This window comes from Halichoeres trimaculatus, unplaced genomic scaffold (assembly GCF_033239565.1).
Source record: "Halichoeres trimaculatus isolate MK-OKI-2021-1 unplaced genomic scaffold, fHalTri1.1 fHalTri1_scaffold_3, whole genome shotgun sequence".
Taxonomy (NCBI): domain Eukaryota; kingdom Metazoa; phylum Chordata; class Actinopteri; order Labriformes; family Labridae; genus Halichoeres; species Halichoeres trimaculatus.
In genome coordinates, this window is record NW_027437181.1 from 28142227 (window position 1) to 28162776 (window position 20550).

Genomic DNA, 20550 nt, shown 5'->3' on the forward strand with positions numbered 1-20550 from the left:
GATGCGCGTGCGTGCGTGTTTGCGGCAGCAGTTCAGGGCTGCTCAAAGCATGCTGGGAAGCCTGTCACTGCAAATCAGGCGAGGGGAAATCACCCAAGTGCACAGAGGAGAGAACCCACCATCCCCCACTTTCTCTGTCTGTCTCCCTTTCTCCATTACTCCCTAGATCTCTTCTTTGCTCTCTCTCACGCTCATTTATACCAGCCCACTTTACCGGACTTTTACCAGTTTTGTGAAAAGGTAACTTTGTGGTGACAGGAAAATGAGGAAACGCGTACTTCCATGCAGCCTTGTGTCTCTGCGAGAATCCTTTGCTCTCTGTCGCTCATGTTCATGTGTCCTTTAATTGGCAAATATCCTTTACAGTACACACATGCTCCAGCCTGCAGGGAAGAGAGGGGATGAGGAATGCCTGTAAAAATGTACCAAACAGATACCAAATGACAAGTAGCTTAGGTGGTTATTGTTGGCTTGACAAAATCAGCCACATCTTGCTGCAAAACCTCCACGTTTGTAGTCTCTGTTAGTGGTGCTTTGTGTAACTTTGATAGGGACTTAAACTAGATACCTGGAAGAAAATGAGTCAATCCTCATCTCATTAATTTCTACTTTGTCGTTTGTATGAGGAAAGTTTACTTTAACAGTAGTTAAAGTTAGTTAAATGAAAAAAACAGAGTTCTGTGCATGGACTTAAACTGTGTGTTTCTTCTCAGCCCATTCATATTTCATGTGCGCTCTCTGTCTTTCACAGGCCTGCTTCATGTACGCCAAATACCTCACCTGAACTGTCTGGCAAGTCAACTCCCTGACCATAAGGACCTGGCCTTTAAGCTCAAGAGAAAGCAGTTTACTATTGAGGTATGTTGTCTAGTTTCCTCAGGATAAACAGAACATAGTACTCAGTAGTTTTAGCCTCCTGTTATATTATTAATGCTGTGTCGCCAGTGGATTGTTTTGTTGCATTAGAGTCGCCCCTGTTTATTCTATAAATATATTTTCAATACCAAAAACAGGAGCTAAGTTTAAGGACAAGAGAATTATTATTTAAAAAGAAGTTTATTATGTTTCCAGTAGTGCTAAAATGAAGTGCTGCTGATAATTAGGAGTCTGTCTTTTAGTCAAAATCTGTCAGACTGTGTTTACTTTTCTACCTTTTTTCTATATTGGGTGTTAAAATCAAAGGTGAAATTATTGATCAAACACTGCTGCTGCCCCACTTTGTCCAGTGCAGTGTGAAGAGGTGCCAGAAAGAGAAAATGCAATGCAAACCTACCAGTGGTACATTAAGTCGTACATGTATTTTACACGCTCTTCAAAACTTAAAGATAAGATGGATGGACAAGTCACCGTCCATCTACCGCGCCTGAAAAAAAAAGAGCAAACAAGGTTACACAAGCAAACACATTTTGGTCACAAAAGCTCTCAAAGGGAGCAAGTTTTGTACAAGAGGTGCTGCTTACTTTGTCTGGCAGGTAGCTGTTCATTCACTCCCATGCTGGCAGCTGTCACTTTGTTGAAAAAGCAGCAGTACACAGCCGCGTTCCCTCGCTTTGCATTGGGTCCCCCATGAGAGAGTTTGGATGACAGTGGTATCATCCGTGTTTCAAGGTTGGAAAAAAATAAAAAGATGCAGTAACAACTTCTTTGGACAGATAAAAAAACAGAAAATCACACTCACATTTTTTGACAGTGTGCCAAATATACCTCCAGAAATAAATGCAAATGTTTGAACTCCTTCATACTCTTTCCCCCTTTGGCATTCAGAAGAATTTCAGGTTTTTGAGCTTTTGTGAATGAAAGCCTGTGAACCTTGCTGATGGTGGCCTCCATCATAAACCAGCAGCTCTGTACACTCTTCTTAAACAGCATGGAGCACTCTGCCCTGATATTGAATTGGTCGACTAGTGGCTTTGAAACTCATCTTGGTTTTGCTTCTGCTAGAGCTGCAAATCATATTGTAGACCCAGAAGCCACAATTTTTTAAATATTTACCAAAAAATCTTAAGGCTCCTGCTTTTTAATGATTGGATGCTTTCTAAGTCCAATCTAGCATTGTTGAGGTGACACTTCTTTTCAAATATTATACACCATCATGCCAAAAGTGGATCCTTTGACAAGCTGAAGGCAGTCTTAAAAATTATTTCTCTTTTTGAATTACAAGGTTTAGCCAACAAACAACTACAAAAACAGCACTTGGTGAATATCCAGTCAAATAACTAATCAAACAGCAGTGGGGCAATAAGCAATCAGTCCCACTTGGCATGAAATTTGTGCCATCTACTTTCATTGCCAAAGGCTTTGGGCATGCGTCCTGTTGTTGCCCCTCACTTTGGACACTTTGTTGCTTTAACATATTGCCTGCTCTGTGCTTTACCAACAGATCAGCCTTAACTGCCAGGCAAAATAATGTTTCAGAACCATTTTATTCAGCAGGTGTCTTTTAATGGATTAATACCAGCACCAGTCTTTGTTTAGTTTAAAATACAGTTGAAGGTTATCAGAACCGCTTGAAGGACATTTTTTTCTGCTTCAGTGGATATTGAGACCTTTTTATTTAGAGGGCCTTTGCTTTTTTTTCTGCGACACATCAGAAGCAGGTCTTGGTGGATGACTGAAGAGATATTTTCTTGGTAATGTTTTGAGCTTTTTAGACTTTGAGTGTCATTTTTGATTAAGCTTGACCCTTAAAGCCTGTATGACACAAACATAGCCCAGTGTGAAACAGCCTTTCCGTTTTTCCATTCATTTTGATGTATGATTTCTCTACCTCCATCCCTTTCTCTTCCTGTCACGGACAAATCCATTTTGCATGTGTCACATCATGACTCTTACTCTGAGCAATCAATCTGTCACTGAACTACCACTCAGGAGACAAATTAAGGGGCCCTCCTCTTAGCTCAGGCTCTTGATTGGTCCTCATTACATTATCATTACCTTATCACACCCCCTGGTCCCTGGCTCTAACTGAGTCCTATTGTCTCAGGCAGGAGGTGAGGGGGAGGAGAGGAATGCCCCCACTCCCCACGAACCCTCTCTGCATCCTATGGTCAACCCTCTCTCATTTTCTGCCAGCCTTCGCCATCCTCCCAACCCTTTCTCATGCCTGCATTCCCCCCACTCCCCACTCCTTCCTCTGACCCCAGAAAGGGCCACTCCAGTAGAGATTAATTAGCTCCATAAAAGTCAAGGTGGTTATCCTCAGTGGTCTTTTAATTAGGCCCCTGTGTTGGGCAGGCCAGGGGGCCGAGGCCTAGGGCATCTCTGTAGCTCTTTGGGGCCTAAATACTGTGTCACATATCCCCGCGGCACATTGTAAAGACTGAGCTTTGTCTGCCTCTCTTGTTAAAAGAGCTTTATTTGTGTTTTCTGTTGTTGTTGTATAGCAACCATAGCCTTACGCTGCCTTCAAACACTCACTGTTAAAGGAAAGCTCTTGTCTAATTCTAAAAACGGCCTGATTGCTTAGATAAGACAGTAAGTAAATGAAATGTCAATCACAAACTTTGTCATGACACATTTCTGCGTGTCAGGGAATTTCCCAGAGAGCATTGTATCATATCACCAGTCATGCATCAAATCAATCAAAACACAGATTAGTCATGTTAAATGGTATTATGTTCTCTGCTATGTTGATTGGCTGTCATTAATGTGAACACCACCTCAGATGTCTTGAAGGTGTGAGTGCAGGTTGGCTCTGGGTGCCTCCCTGCAGAGGCACTGACTTATAAAGATCCACCTTATGGTGATATGAATGCAGGTCTATCATTGAGCTCTGACTATGTGACTCTGTGTTTGACCTGTTGGCCGGCTGCCCTGGTGGGCCGCTGATTGACACATGAGATGGTGATTGGATTCTGTGAGCGGTGTCTGAAGTGTGACAGCTCACACCACCCCTGCTAATCATCTCATTTACTCAAGCTACAGGACTCCTCTGCCTGGGGCCGCATAATACAGCGTTCTCCTACTCAGCTGTGGTGCTCAGGATATTCTGGTAGTAATGGAGCATTTCTCCTGCTGCTGTGCACTTATTTAAACTTTTGACTCCCTTTCCGTGTATTAGATTCAGCGTATCTTGCCACGCAGTGTGTATCATCTACCTGGATTAATTTGTTGTGCGGTTCTGGAGATTGACAGGTGATTGACAGCACTAACTTTTCACCGGTTGGGTCAGGCAGCAACACGTCACCCAAGCAGTGCATGGAGTCACGCTGGGAATACATTTCTTAACTGTTGTGTGAGTCAGGCTCGTGTCACCGAGCCGCTCAGGAACGCGGAAAGACATTTGTTGTGCCAGCACGCAGAGTTCAGTTGTTTATGATAATTGAATTCTCTTAATTGGAGGTTGTAGTACATTAATCCCCAATCCTGCTCTCAGCACCACCATCAAGGTTCTGCTGGTTTGGTGATAAGGTTGCCACGGCAACATTTGACGTCTCAGAGAGTTCACGCTGCGGTTGATGAGCAGTTATTAGCCATGACGCCTGAAGCCAGAATTAACCCATGGCCCTGTCTGAGCAGGTAAGGGAGCGTTAGGTGTTTAGACGAGATTAACACATACTCATAGACACACACACAAACACAGCATTCTTCTTCTTCGCACACACACACAGATATTGACGCTGCTGCATTCTTATCCAGAAACTCACGCATACAGACATGAAACACGCAATGTGTGTGAGAACTTTCTCACTCACTCATACAAAGCCGACACAGACTTATGTCACCAGTTTCACCATGCGAGATGCTTTGAGGTTGAAGCCATGAAGAATGCAGATGGTACGCAATTACATTCTGCTTACCTTTGTTTGACCCTTTAAACTGACAGGCAATGTGCCTGTGGGGTACTGGGGTGCCAGAGGCAGGTCAGCAGGTCAAATACAGTATAAGACGGGGATTTGTGTCAAATTAGTCTCTGCTTAGAGAGGTTGTTTGGAGGTGTCTGTTGCACTGATGAGCCCTGTCACCTGGATGGCTGTGTTGTCCAAGCATGTGTTGGCTTTAGCTTAACTTTGAGGGCTTCGAGTTTTGTGTTAATGGTTTTTATGATTTTTTTTTACATCAATTCAAAGTACTAAAGGCAGAGAGTCAGTGATGATAATCTAAACTTTAAGTTCAGTTATTTCTTTACTGAGTGACACACTGAGCCGTATGAGCTGTTGTAAGTCACAGTTCCTGCTTTCCAGGTGCAGGTCAAACAAATACACAAGCAATTCATGAGTCTATTACAGATAAGGAAGTTATTTTAAATCTGTCAGTCTGACCTTGTGAAAAAAGGGGACTTTTTCATTTCCAGGCTTTAATCAAAGATTTTTTATTTTTTATTTTTTATTTTTTTATTTCACTTGAATAAATGCTAAAAATAAAATCTGTTGTCTGAAAAGTTGGAAATTCATATTTTTTATTCCTTGGATCTATCAACTGAATCATTGCACTTAGTCCAAAGATAGTTAAGCATCAGCTATAATCTGTCACTCAACTTTGTTGTATGTTTTCCAGTTCTGGTATTTTCCCCAGGCATACACACCTGTTGTGTCCCGCGCTCTTCTTTCAATTTTTCTTTCTGTTCATCTCTAAACTTTTGACCACAGCAATCATCAGCACAGTGAGCAGAGCACAGCTCGTGTTATCAGAATACACCCTGGCATCATAGGCGCAAATCCCGGGGGGGGGGAGGCAGGGGTCATGTCCCCCCTTCCATAAAGTTGTCCCCCAATTTTCTAACATATAGTATGGTAATGTTTTTCTAATGGTATAATACAACACACTGTTTGACGATTTTAAATAATGAAAGACACCCCCCCCCCCAAATCGGATCCGGCACGGATGCTGCACACACATGCACACAAATACAGACGCACAGGCAGAGCCGAGGATCACGGTTAAGTAAGTAGCTTTCATTGAAAGACTGAACAGTTATAACTTCAATTGTTCAACAGACACACAGAGAAAATGAAAAGCAAATGTCAACTCCTTTGTCCGAAGTCTGCCGGTATGCTTTAAATAAACAGAAGACGCTGGTTAAGCTTTCCGCCCGATGTGATGTGCACACACAGACACAGACTACAGAGCGCCAAGGATCGGGATTAAGTGAATTAAAACACTGAACAATTTACAGGTTAATTATCACACCGTTTGCTGCTGGCTGGCAAACAGCCTCTCCTTTATGATGCAAAAAAGGCTGTGACAGATAAGACAGACAGGTGACATGCTGACATCCTCATCCCCTCATTTATGACACAATATTGAACTATTTAATATACCTTCCATGTCTACCATACTGACTGTTATTGATCAACCTCAGAGGATACATTTGTGAACATGGATGGCTATTCAGTTCCAATGAAGAAAATTTTATTTTGTCTATCTACCTAGTTTCACTTAATTTATATGTGTAAAGGTCAGTGTATTTTTAAGTTTTGTAACAGTCATTTGCACTTTATAATTTAAATCCGCAAAGTATGGTGTATTTTTAAGTTTTGTATCATATTCAGATTTTATTTTTGTTGATAGTTTGATAAAAACATATCTTTGAAGAATAGTTTGGTGTAGTGTAGTTATTTACTGAAGTGTGTCTTCTAGTTTTAGCACTTGTATTTAGCTTTCAGTTCTTGTAAAGCTGCTGTAATTGTGATCAGACCAGTGTTCATGGTGACAAAAGAAATTCTGTTTGATCACAACTGGTGTAATTAACACCTATCACCCAACACCACTTGGAATTGCCAGTTGAGTATAAACAAACCTGTAGACAGGTAGGATATAGACTTAAAAGGAACAATGACATGATTATAGTGGCTGTTTAATATCACAATATAAAAAAACACAGCAAAAAATATAGCATTTATTTTTATGCCCCCCAGGAATTGATGTCTCAAATTTTACTGTTTATTGCGCCCCCCCAAATGAAAAGGGATTTTCGCCCCTGCCTGGCATGGAGCATTGCAACAGACCAAAGCTAAGTTCAGAGTGGCATCACAGAAAACAGCTGCACACAACTTGTAAAACTGTAGGATCAAAAGGTTGATATATAACGTGATGTGTAGAAGTAGGTACCAAATTAGTTACTTTAACAAGTACGAATTCTGTCTGGAGCACCGAGCCCCAATTCACATAAAGTCAAACAGTACCATGTTTAGGTACCTAAACGCATCCTTGTGACTGTGAGGGAGGTGAAGAGTAGATGACCTTCCATGCTGAACATGAACTCAGCATTACAAGTTTATATATTGAGAAATAGATGTGTTAAATTGAAAAACTTAGAGGTTTTGTTATTAAACAAATTAATATTTATTACCACATTAAAACACACAAAAGTACTGAAAATTGGTACCGTTCAGTACCGATATTGATTGCCAGGTACCTGGCATTGGTGCTGTATTGTCTCAAAAAGTGAAAGGTGCCCATCCCCTGTCCCACTCACGTGTCCTCTGTATGTGGGAGTAACTGTTTAACCTGGCTCAACTTTTGCTGAAATGAAGCCTTCCTCATCCTGCGGGGAACATTAATGGTGGATTACTTAGTAATGGTAACGACAGAATTGATCTAGATTCTGATATTTTAAACCTTGTTCAGATAACTTCCTTTATTGTATTGAGAAATGGCATTAAGAGGGCAAGAGTCTGATAAACCTCAAAGATACAGGTGTTCTACTCAGACTGGATCCCCAGATTGTCTTCTATCATTCCCCTGAGACCTATAGGCAAACAACTTCTGTTAAGACTTGTGTCTCACTTCCGTCCCACATTTCACAAACCCTGAATCAGCCTGCTGAGCATATTTCTTAGTCTAATGGAGGGAGCCAAGAGAGTGCAGGAGAAAAGGGGTTGAAGTTGATAAAGATGCTGAGGAGATGACGACTTCAGGAGGAAAAAGAAGCCGAACTGAAAGAGTCCAAGGGAGGTGTGTTGAGTAGGTTAATGTTTCTTGGCATGTCCTCAAAACGTCTTTAAGACATCGCCAGTGTCTGCCCCCTGTTGAAGCCTGTGGGTGCCAAGGGAAGGGTGTTAATGGACCTATGTGAGGAACAGAGCGAAGGCTTGGAGAGGAGGGGGGAGGCATCGGCGGAGAGGAGCAGTTAAGTGATTCTCAGGTCAGGTCTAATTAAAATGAGGGCTTTTCCTCAGAGGCAACAAACCGTCTTATTGAGAGAGAAATAAAAAGGGAGGGAAAGAAAGAATCGTAGAAAGCAGAATGGGTCGGACAGAGAGACAGTCCTCAGGGCTTGTTTGTGTACTTGTTTATATGTGTTTTTGTGTTTTATGCCTGGTCGTATATCTGCTTCCCCATGTCTCAAATAATGCTTGGTACCAAAGATCAGAGAACAGCCAATGTTATAAAGAAGTTACATGGAGAGAGAACAGGACTGGGTCATTTAATATTTGATTCTATTAGCAGATCAAAATGAGTATGCACAGAGTGAGAGTTAACTCAGTACGAACAATAGGCTCACTGTATGTTCTGAACCTATTCGTAACTTAAAAATCTTTTTTAGCTTCAGCATAAACCCGCCTGTGATTCCTACATCTGCCGAGGGAATCACAATCAGATGGGAATGGACCTTTGCAATAATATTCCAATTGAATAATTTATACTTCCTCCCTCGGTGCACACCGGCCTCTGTCGCATTTTGGAATGAGGTGTGCTTATGGTTTGTGCGTGTATGAGAAAGAGAGAGCCTGGTGTAGGCCAGCCGGTGGCACGCGATCGGACCCCTCAGCAGAACAATATTCACAACATACATCAGATTTGCATCAATTATTCACCAAGGATTTTATCTATTCTGCAAATGTGCATGTGTGTTTGAAAAGGCCCAGCTTGTGAGGTCTCTGTGCTGAGTCTTGGGCGGGTGGGGGGATGCAAACGTGTGCAGGTTTTTAGGGTTTGTTTGTTGTGGTATTCACATGGGGGAAATTCTGGTTTCTCTTGAACACTGAAAGTAAAGAATCTTTCAACTGGATAAAAACTCACTAAAACTAATGCCAATGCCTTTCAATAAGGCCCACAAAAGTAAACGAACCACCAGTAAAAAATGAACAACCAAAAACTACTACGTCTCAGTAGTTCTGGTGTCTTTAGTTGTCACCATGAGGTCAGACAAAGTGATTGAAGTTACAATCTTTTGGATTGAGGATGATATTTTTTAAATTCTCATATGCATGGGAGAAGATCCCCAAATAACACTTGTCCTTAAGGGGCACTACATTTTTTATAATGGATGTACAGTTGTAAACAGGTGGTTATGCAAATTAGAATCTGACAGGGTGATTAGGTCGACCAAGTTACTTTGTGGCAATCAGCGAGTTACTCACCAGCTCTGAACTTTTTCCTATCAGAGATGGTCCCAGTAGCTGCTCATATGACTCTCACATCTGTTCCCACTGTTCTTATTTCCCAGTTAACAAGACCAACAAGAATAAACAAACATTTTTCCCACAGTGTCAAAAGGAAGGGATGAAATGTGACATACTCCTTTCTCTTGAACAACTTCACATGATGTGAGTGACCAGGTTGTCCAAAGCACCACTTTTACTGTTCACAATTAGTTACTGTTGTTTTCTGGTTGGACCAATCAGAATTAAGTATTTTATATTGTCTAGAAATAAAAAGTGAAATTTTCTCATTGGAGCTCAGAATACTTAAAGTTCTTCTTTAATTCTAAAGTCAATCTCACTTTTTGACTCGAGTAGTAGAGAAATGTTATATCTGGTGCTCTGGTACCTTGGAGGATCTGACCTGTAGAAGAAGATTATTTTATCCTGACAGAGTCAGGGTTCAGAAATCATTAAGAGCATCGGCAAAAGTAATCCCCCATGAGTTTTGTTATCATCAAACGCCTTGGGAGAAAGAGTCTGTTCACTGAAGTTGGGTCAAAGCTCAGCCAGAGAATATCTGGGAGTTTGCCAAATGTGCTGCCCTCCATACCATATCAACACAGTGCCGAAACGTTTCTAGCAAACAGGCAGCAATAAAGGCAAATAAAACAGGGCATATGTGCTCCTCCTGCCACACTGAGTAAGAGTGTGGTCCGCCTGAACTCGCCCTGGAAGTGAAGCTGTTTCATCAGTGAGCAGTGAACCCTTAACATGGTCCATGCACCACTCAGCCCCCATCAGATGAGACGGGCCACATTGGACTCAGACCTGATTAAAGTAGCCCGAGTTGTCTTCAGCTCCCATTAGAGTGAGAGAAAAGCTGTAACTTGCTTTCCACTCTCCATCCATGGGGTCTTGTGGTACTATAGGGTATGTGTAAGTGTGTTCAGAGAGGGTTCACCATTAGCATAATGGTAGTGACTGAGGAACCATAGGCCCCCTGGTGCTTATAAACTGGGTCTTCACCGTTTCCTTGTATTCTGCCTTGTTTTATTGTTATCTGCAAGGCTTTAGAAAGCAGTGTCTAATTTTGCCTTCGGTCTGTTTTTGCACTTTTGCACAAGCTATGAAAACTCTACTTTTTCTATTCTTTTCTGTACTCACAGCCATGTATTCAGCAGTTTTTCCACCCTGGGTTTTCCTGAAACACTTATGCTGGTCTTGTTACTGAGCCTCATTTTGTCACACCTCTTTCCTTTATCAAAACATGCTTTGAAGTTTCTGATATCAAAGACCTGTTTTCTCCAACCATTTTTCCTCTGCTCTGCTAATCTGGTAAAGACTTCTGTTGGAGCCTGTTTGCCAAAAGAGCTGTTTCACAATCATCCAGTTAACATCTTATAACTGAATCATTCTTTACCTGAGAGAAAAAAGGAAAACTAACACATAAATTAGCATAATAAGAAAATAACTGATTTATTAAAGCACTGTACTTTTTAGCGAACTTTATTTGACATGTATTTTTCAGTTTTCTAGTTTGACCCATGTAAAATTCACAGCAAAAGAGACAGGCCTAAGATTTGTACTGTTCACCAGTAGGGCTGTTGTGTTAATCCTATGTTTGTAAGCTGGGCTCATCTAAGGATGTATAGATCCAATCCTGGTATCAGGTATCGGCCCGATCAAAGCTGGATCGGGGCAATGTGAAAGAACCAACGCTAACTTGACACTAAGAGTAAACTATGATTTAGTCACAGGGTATAAAATGTGACAATTACATAGTCATTTCTCGTAGTCCTGGAGCATTTTAACCAAACTGCTGTTAAATATTTAAACACAGTTTAGATAAGTATTTACTTCAGTGATTCCATATGTACTCATTTTTTGTCCTTTATCAAAACATTACCAATCTTACCCCACAGTACAACATGCAGGTTATTATTTAACTCCGGTGTTGGATCAGTATCAAGACCAGAAAGTTGTATCTGTGCATCCCTTGACCCAACAAGGTGTACAACTGTTTACTGTTAAAAATGAAAGAGATTAATGCTGCTTTGCAAATAATGTATACATTACCTCCTCAATGCACATCCACCCTTTTTTCTCACTTGCAAAAACTACAGGTTCACCACAATGTGAAATCTTTGTTGCATGCTGCTTTTGTTGTCAAAATCACCACAAAGTGAAAGTTTGTACAAGCTGTTTTGGTGTAAATAGACATTCTCCAGGAAAAACAAGGAAATATTACCCAATTCAATTAAATATTTTCATCTGCTAACATTTTTTTCATCTGCTAAATTGTCCTCTTCACAAGTCTGAACACTAAAGCCTCAGTAATCCAACTAAAAACTGTGCTGAATAAATGTTCACAGTATCAGTGAGAATCAATTTAGGAGATGCTAAAAAGATTATAACCGCTGTGATTCTTATTCTGAAGCAGCCTTAATGAAATGGCACCCTTAGTTCCTGCTATTTGTCCACAGAGAAAGTTAAATTGCCGTTGCGGGCACAAACAGCTCTGCGGCCGGAGTGGTTCAAAGGTGGAATGTTGATCCGGAGCAGGAGCATCAAACTCAGGAAGGCTCTCTGCTTGGGTCCTAAAAATAACTTTCCCACACTCTCACCGCTCAATGTCCTGAGGGGGTCGGGATGAGGAGTGTGTGTTTTTATTCCTTTGTGTGTCTCCTAAATATCAGTATATGCTTATGGATACGTTTGAAATATATAAAGGTTGATTGTTTCCTGCTGTGGAGACTTTACCCAGAATTTAGATCCAAAACAATTCAGATACTTTGACTTCTTTGGCAGTTTGGCAACAGTGTCAGTTTTCATTGAGATTATTTAGTTGGATAAGATTATATAGTACAGTGGAGTTTGATAGTCACATTTTTTTGTAATATAGATTTACCATCAGATAGACACGCAATGTAATAGTTCATCCAGCTAAAAATTAAACAAAATGTTTTTTTCAGCCGCACTAACTGTATTTGCGTTGGGTATGTTAGCAAATGTAAGTTCAGAAGACTCAGGAGACTCCCAAATGTGAAGATACCATCCTTTAGACAGCTGAATTTTATCTGCTCACTTTGTGCATGTGTTTGCATCACAAAAAAAGAAGGCTTAGAGATGCCTGATCAGCTGAACACTTGTCCTTTTTCTAAATGCTCTCTCTGTCAGCAATCCCTCAATGAGTCCTGGCTTGACAAAAACAAATTGGTTGTCTTGATCCTCTTTTCTGTCTCTTTATCTCCAAGCACACCATAAAGGCATTTGTTTTAGCTAATCATGGGAGCTACTTAACCCCTGCTACTGTGAATATGGTCGTATTTAAAGAGGATTCACCCAACAGTCAACACAGAGTTGTTTAAAGTGGTGTCGGCCATTGAGAGAAGTTGGCCGGTCGCTGAATGTAGCGGGGCTCATGAATTTTATGAGGGCAAGTGTCCCCGTCCTTCAGAGTTCACAGGTGGCTATTGAAAGGCCCCAGCCAGATGATGGAGGATAGTTAGGACACATATAGAGCCCTGAATAGACTTAAATTGCACTCTGTAGATCAGTCAGAGGGCCAGTGTAAGGACAAGCCTGCATCTGAAAAGGCAAGTTAGAGGGCAAGGTGATGCTGCCTTACGGAGAAGTTTGCGACCCCATCAGTGAAACAGGGTGCGTGTGTGAGTCAGGGGTCTTGTGTTTGTGCAGCAAAAATAGAACAAGTTTTCTTTGTGCATTTTTCAAAGTGTGTGTTAGCTTCCCAACACACATACGTTAATGTGTGAAGGTGGGGGGAGGCAGTGTGTGGGAGAATACTCCAGTGTGTGGCTTAACCAAACTTTCCTTTTGTCCCTAACAATGATGAGTGATGATGAGTGACAGGGGTGTTAGGAGTGGGATCTGGGGAACAGAATGCGCCTAAGCAGTGTTCACCCAGACTCGCACAAAAGGCAGCAAAAGGTCAAATCTGAGGCAAGCTTCTTATCCACTGGCATATAATATTGCACCATGTTATATGTCAAATAATTAGCTGAAGCATGTTGTGTGTTGTGCCCGAGCTGACAGGTCAGTATTCCTTTTCCGTTTCAGTACAATCCTTGACTTTGCAGTGTTTTTTTTTGTTTTTTTTTTAAGCATGCAAAAGCTGTTAGATGTTAAATATCTGATGCATTTCTCTCGAGTTTTATCGCACGTGGCCCGGATAAACCCATTGCCTTTTCTCTGCTCTCATTTGAACTGTGAGATGCTTTTCTTCTGTCCTTTTGTCAGTTCTTCTGAAGTGCATATCAGTTTATCCCCTCAGTCCCAAGCAAGTCAGAAACATGCTAAGTTGTCCTTTAACAAATCTATACATTTTGCTTACACAGCCCAGCTACACCCACAGGAACTCCTCCCTCTACCCCCTCTACCTCACACTCACACACACTCACACTCACACACACACACACACACACATTATGTTCCACCACTAGCTAGGGATGAGGCGGACTTGCGTGCAAGTGTTTCCCAGGAGGCAGTTGTAGACTGAGGGTTCTAAGGCCCGGGGATGGCTCTAGATGGCGGTTAGCAAAGAACCAGTATTTTTTTTTTTTTTATGCCTGCTCTCCTCTTACCCCTCCCCCTTTCTGAGCGCAGGCAGTGATCGTAATGGGGGGTGACAGCTCACCTCTCCCTAGCGTGCCTATGGTCCTCGGAGCGTTAGCCCCCCCCCACAAAACCCCATCGCCAACCCCCCCAAGTCCCAGAAGGCAAAGGTTACTCCATATGTTAGTCTGAGGATTCTTATGAGTCTTTTCATTCTTTTTTTTCCATCAGACAAGTATATTTTCTGTCAAGTCTGGAAAGATTTGTATAAATCAAGTCAAATCTGGCATCATTCTGCTTGATCCCATCCTCATAAATAAATTCCCTGTTGTTCAGAGTCCGTTTCATGGTTTTATTTTTCGCTTTGTCATCCTCTGCCTCCTGTTATTCTGTATGAGTTGCGACTCAGTGGTGTGAAAAGATCCAGCGCCGTAAGTTTCACAACTATTAAAGGCTTCATGTTTGGGGAGAAGGAAGTGATCTGATGGCCTGATGCTGTGCGCTCACTTACACTGACTGTTTGAATGGGGATGTTGTGTGTGCTTGCTTCATCACACACTTTGAATGTTCACGTGTGCAAACGTGTGTGTTTGGCATGCCTTTGACGCTGACTGTCTGTACACGTATTCACAGTTTTACAACGCAACTGAAGTCAGAGCTCTCCCCTGAATGTTGCTTCATAACTTTATTAAAATGGTTGAGAAAGTTTGGATTTCAGGTTTGCTTGAAGTTATGTTAGGAATATTTTATGACTCTATTTAAGATATCTTGCTTTTTTCTCTTTGTGATGGCTCATTTCCTCATCAAAAAATTACCTGCTTACCTCAACAAGAAGAAATATCCCACTGTATCGGCCTGAACCTCACAGGACATGAAAGCTAACAACCTCCTTTGATGTACATCCGTAAAAACACTCAGCAGTCATCACTTGAGCTCTCTCTGCATCAACAGAAGTCTTTTAAGGAGACAGAGCAAGTAATGCGCAAAATTATAATTAAATCAGTACGGTGAATTTCTTGCAACTCCCATCTTGGTGTTTGTGTGTGCCTTTAAATCTCTACAAGTGTGTTAATGCTTGTGCAAGTCGTGGATAACCAGCCAGGGAAATTGTATAATGAGTAATATGTGTATTGAGAGCAGGGTTTGCGTGCTCGGGTGGGCGAGGAATATTGCACAAAAGCATGTGTAGTGGTGAATATTAGAGCAGGAAGAGCGTTAGCAGGGTCAGGAAGAAGTGCTTTCCCATTTCAAACTCACTCGCTTTCACTCCTCAAGTCTCTTACTCTCTCCTTTGTCTCCTCTCCACCTCTCTTCTTTTTTTAATCATAGTCAGCTTTTTAGGAGAGCTGCTCCCCCTACATGCTGAGCCCTTATCCCAACTTAGCAGCCTTCACATTCACCCTTTCACCTCATTTGCTATCAGAAACAAAGTCAGCTTGGCATCTTATAAGCTGTTGCCTGTTTAAGGATGTTGTAATCACGGTGAACATTCAAGCTAAACTCAATTGCTGAACCTCATTTGCCCCACCCCTGCAAATAAAGAAAGAAAAGATAAGCAATCTCATTTGGATGGTTGGACAGAAGTGCACAGACGCAGCAGCACTGCTGTGGGAATCAATCTGCGACGTTAGAATATGTGAGATAAGTGCCAAAGGGGGTGTATGCCGCTTCCCTGCATCCTCTCCAAACACACTGCAGGCTAAAGTGGAATCCCGGCCACGCCCCACATATCACCCCATGTGACATTAAGGGATGCATCCGGCACATACTCAGGACACGCAACATTTTTCCAGCCTTTTTTTTTTTAATCCCCATGAGAGCTCTATATATTTCTCAGCGCAGCGTACAAGTGCATCACCACTTCTGGCCCTAATGGCAGCCTACATATCACACAGGAGGCACTGGCCTGGTATAATCTGACTTGTCTTAATTACAGGCAGTATCCAGTAATAGGCTGCTCCCATAGATATCAGCCATTAGAGCGGTGTCTCTGACGGTGGAGGCCTGATTGGCTACGAGGCAGGTGATAAAGAAGCCATGCCTCATTTACCCTCAATTTTTTGTTCACACATCCCTGTATTAAAGTCAAGCGTGAAGATGGCAAAAAGACTGTGTTAAACTGATTTATTATGAGCTGCTTAGCTAATCTGCTGCTTCTGATTGCATTGTCAGCAGTCAGTGCAGCTCAACAAGTTAATGGTTTCACCGGAAGGAAGTTGTTACAGCGAAGTTTAAAGTTTTCATTTAATGTCCCGTTTTTCAGGATTCATTAAAATTGATACCAGCTGGAAGCTTTGACTTCTATTTTTTTTTCCTTTTTATTTTAGTTTTAACTTTACAAAAGGAACCTGTCAGGGTTTTGGCTCATCTCGTGTGGTTTCACCAAAACCTCAAACCAGCAGCTCGTGTCTGCTGATTGAGCTAGACCACAACAAGTGAAGTGAGATGGACTTAATGTCCTCTTTTACGTGACTTTTATTTTCTTTATACTGTCTTAACCAAAGTACACACACGTCTTCTGACCAACTCGCAGTCTGCTCTTAGCCAAGATTAGCTTGGATGCTACATCGATGTTACTAATGACTGGATGGATATTGATGATTCGTTTACAATCTTTCCATCTCGCTCTTTCACTTCCACTTTTGTCGGCTCCAGAGCAGCAGCATGTGATCTGATGACATGATATGTTTGAGTAATTCCACAGTCTGCTTCACCATCCATTTCAACTGCCATAAAACAAAGTCAGCCCATTAAAGGTAATATACCCATTATTAGTATGGAAATTAGAGAAGGAATGTCGTCGAGTACTGAAAGCTTGTCATATGAGTGACAGTCAAAGACACTCCTGGTTCAGTGCACTGTATTTAAGAAATGTTTGATGTTTTTCAAACTCCATATTTGGCATATTAGTCTCGGGTGGCAGCCCACACCTTGTTGGTATTTAAGACAGATTTCAGCGGATATTACCGGATTGTGGCAGCAGTTGCATTTAAGGGTACAGCTCCCTCATAACAGGGAGGTGTCGTCTGCTGACAGATCACTGTCTGGATGAGAGAGCACAGCAGCATCCCACCTCATTACCGTAGCAACACACTAACCGAGGGACCGACACACTGCTCTCTGTGATTAAGATGTAAATTTCCTCTAATTGGAATGTAAATTCATACATTTATATGAAGACGTCAGCTGTCAGATTGCAATATTGTGTCCTTTTTTCTCTGTCTCCCCTGTTCCCTGAGCAGGGACTAGGTGTCTGTAATCTGTATCATACTCCCACAGCCCATCCTGGGATCTGCCGTTTGTTTAATGTCGGGCCCATTGTCCTGCATCCAGCCCGTCATTGTAATGCTTCCCATTCATGTTTCTGTGTTTTGTTGCAGTCTGATTTGCTCTCGCTACCTGTGTTTGTTCCTCCATGCATGGCTGAGCCGTCAGGGCTCTGGGGACGGGGAGGGAGTTTGAGACGGGGCCGGGGTCATCCGGTGGCCGTATTTTGTGTGTGCATCGATTACTTCTGCTGAATGTTCCTCAATGCAAATAAGTCTGCCACTTTGAGAGGAAGCACATGTATCTGAAGTAATTAATTTTACCCTTGAATAACAGCTGTGGTGTTGGTGTGACGTGTTCCAAATTGAGCTTTCTCACCAAAAGGTGTTAATTTAGGGGTTTGGCTCATGAAGTCAGTGTGTTTGCCAATGTATATATGGCCAATATTATTGAGATGTGGCTTGTTCTGCCGGGCTGATTTTGAGAACATGAACACACTGAAGTTGCATTGTGTTATGACATTATGAGACAAACCTACTTTGAAAAAGACAATGCCTAAAATTATTTTCTTCTGAAACTTAAACGTAACTCCAGGTTATGTCATTGTGACTCAGCTACAGCCACGTGTATGATAACCTCTGTACAGATCCATGTTTATTCAGCTCTCTGAAGTCGAGAGAAGAACAGATAACATGCTGTCATGCTACATTTTAAGTCCATCTAAAGAAATCTTTCCTTTTTTTTAAATTCTTTTTTTTATGGTTGTAAGCAGTTTGCAAACTAATAGCAAGGCAGTTACAGAGTGGTATGAAGGCTCCACAGTAATAGTCTTCCCCTTAACATCCTCAGTATTTTTCTTTTTCTTTTTTTTTTCTTTTTTTTTTTTTTTACAATAAACTCCTATTACTCTGTAACTGTATACAATCTGTAAGAGGGATGTGCAGTTACCCTGATCTTCTTTCAAATGTGGGGTAATTGTTCAACATGCTTTCCAAGAAGAGTGCCAAAGAGAACAAAAACAAAATACAGGAAAAAAATATAAAAAAAAAAAAAGTAAAAATGAATAAGAAAATAAAATGATCATTAAAATAATAATGATAATAAATTTGAAAAAAAAAAAAAACATCTAGATAAATCTTTGATTTGCTTTGAAATAATATTCTGAAGTTAATTTTATTCAAGTTTTCCCATTCTGCACATTTGGGAAAGAAAAAAGTCAGATGAGAGCCCTGGTAAGTGTTCACATGCGTGATGCCTTATTTATATCTGTCCTGACAGTTTGAATACATAGGCCTTAAGACAGGATACAACTCCTATTTTCACAAAACAAGTCTTACCAATACCTGTCTAAACATGTCATGCATTCAGAGTGATCAGTGTGTGCAAAGGAACAAGAAAAATGTCAACTGTTATGCTCATACTGAGGTAACCAAACAGTCATTTGCAAGAGACTGTAGAAAGAGCAAAGACTTACCTGCAGCTTTTTTATGGCACAACAGCACAGAAGGGAAACTAACAATCATATGAAGTTCTTATAAATTTTTTGAAATCTTGCATTGAAGTGATGGAAAGTCACATGTCTGTCACTTATAACTTGTGATATGACACATTAGGCAGGTGTGCAGACTGTAAATGGATAAAATGGTCAAGCTGTGCTTCTTCAGTGAATAATTTTTCTCAGTAATTATAACTTAGAGAAACATGATTCATGTTATAAAACAAATCACAGAAGAATGGCTTCTTTGCATGAATTTAATTGGTCAGCAAAGTGCACTAATGTGTGATTTAATATTACTTTAAAGACCTCTCTGTTGACACACATTTGAAAGTGACCTAGTTCAATGTGGACTCATCATAATCCATTATATGTATGTTATTGTGAGTCCTGGTAAGGCGTCACAGGCTACACAATGACGCAGAGGTAATGACTTTGTGTGACATAATGTGCATCGATCAATAACATTAACCTAAAGCCTCATATGTGTTATCTATACGTCAATGGTTTTAAAGCTGCAAAAAGAAAATCAACCAGATGTTTACAGCCTAACAGTCACCGTGAGCCCATCATGAGTGCCAAAAATCATTTCCACTCACTGTGTAAAGACAGAATTGGATGGCGTGCAAGATCCTGCACACTGGAAATGAACACAAACAAGAGCAGGACGATTCCTCTTTTATATCTGTGGAGTGCGCAGATTGCCAAGCATCTTAAGGTGTGTGCTAGAGGATCCTGCATGTCTCCTCTGCATTCCTCTAAGGCACAGGTAGCGTGTGAAATCTCCCGGGTCACGCACACTTTCTATGAAGTTACTGCAACTGCAAGACATTTCACACGCTTTCTTAAAACTGTAGTTCTGATGTATTGAATGTTGTCTGTGTGTGTGTGCCAAGAGACCCTCAGCAGATCAAAACCAAAGCATTAGACAGTGTGACGTGTTAACTGTATATATCAGAGTGTAAAGGATGCTGGAGGGTTTGATAAAGCATGTTTAGGTGTTGCAGGGTGGGGATATTAAAAACACTGTAGAAGCAACCTCCAGGCGTGTTAGACAGGGAGTAAATAGGGAGAAAGGACCCTCTATTTTAGGTCCAGCCGCAGGTCACACTTGCTGAACCTGTGTGAGAGACACCTCAGAAAAAAAAGGCCACTTGGTCTCGCGTGTTGGGTTGCATGTGACAGAGCCTGGGATTCCCATGTCGTCTGATTCCAGCTGAGGGCTGAGCTGTACACAGGAATCCTGGCTATGCTGCCTCAGCTTGTCAATGAGTACTCCACCCACCTGTGGCACCAGACCTATGCGACGTGCCCTCCCTCAATTAGCCGTCCATTAGGAAAGAATCCTAATAAACTTGATCCTTTCACTTCCACTCAATCAATCAGCTGTGGTTTATTACATCGAATCAACGGCGTGGAAAGCTGACACGTTCCTAGCCGTTGTTTCTGGTAACCAGGAATCTGCCTCTGGTCAGGTGAACCGGTCGACCGCTCACACACTGGTGACTGGAGAGCAGCCTATCAGGTATTTCATCCTGATAAACCTCCCCCTTTATACACCACCCTCAGTGACTAACCGCTCACCCGTCAGCTGACTTTTCAGGTGTCAGGAGAGGAAGTGAGTCACATGTACTGCCTCTGGGTGTCCAGTTAGAAATCATGAGATCAAATTAAAGTATTTTAAATCAAAGGGATGGCTGCATTAAAAACTGTTAGGCTATTTATATATATAACGAGTTATAAAGTAGCCATGTGGCTCGTTCATCACTTTACGGTAACAGTCTAGACAGCTTCTGTTTGAAGGAGCCAGCCTGAGTACCAAACAGAGGCAAAAAAACACATCTCTTTACAAAAGCGCCATAGATGTGAGTCAGGGTGTACCTTATAATATTGCAATATTTCCACAGC

The 20550-nt window shown here is 41.5% G+C and overlaps 1 protein-coding gene across 1 annotated transcript in view; it reads left to right on the top strand.

Moving 5' to 3' along the window:
• The window catches only part of elp4 (elongator acetyltransferase complex subunit 4), a 66620-nt gene that overhangs the window by 26486 nt on the left and 19584 nt on the right, over positions 1-20550 (top strand). The window contains exon 9 of the mRNA XM_074665566.1: positions 752-858. Within this exon, the coding sequence (XP_074521667.1) occupies positions 752-858 (107 nt within the window). The remainder of the gene's footprint in view (positions 1-751; positions 859-20550) is intronic.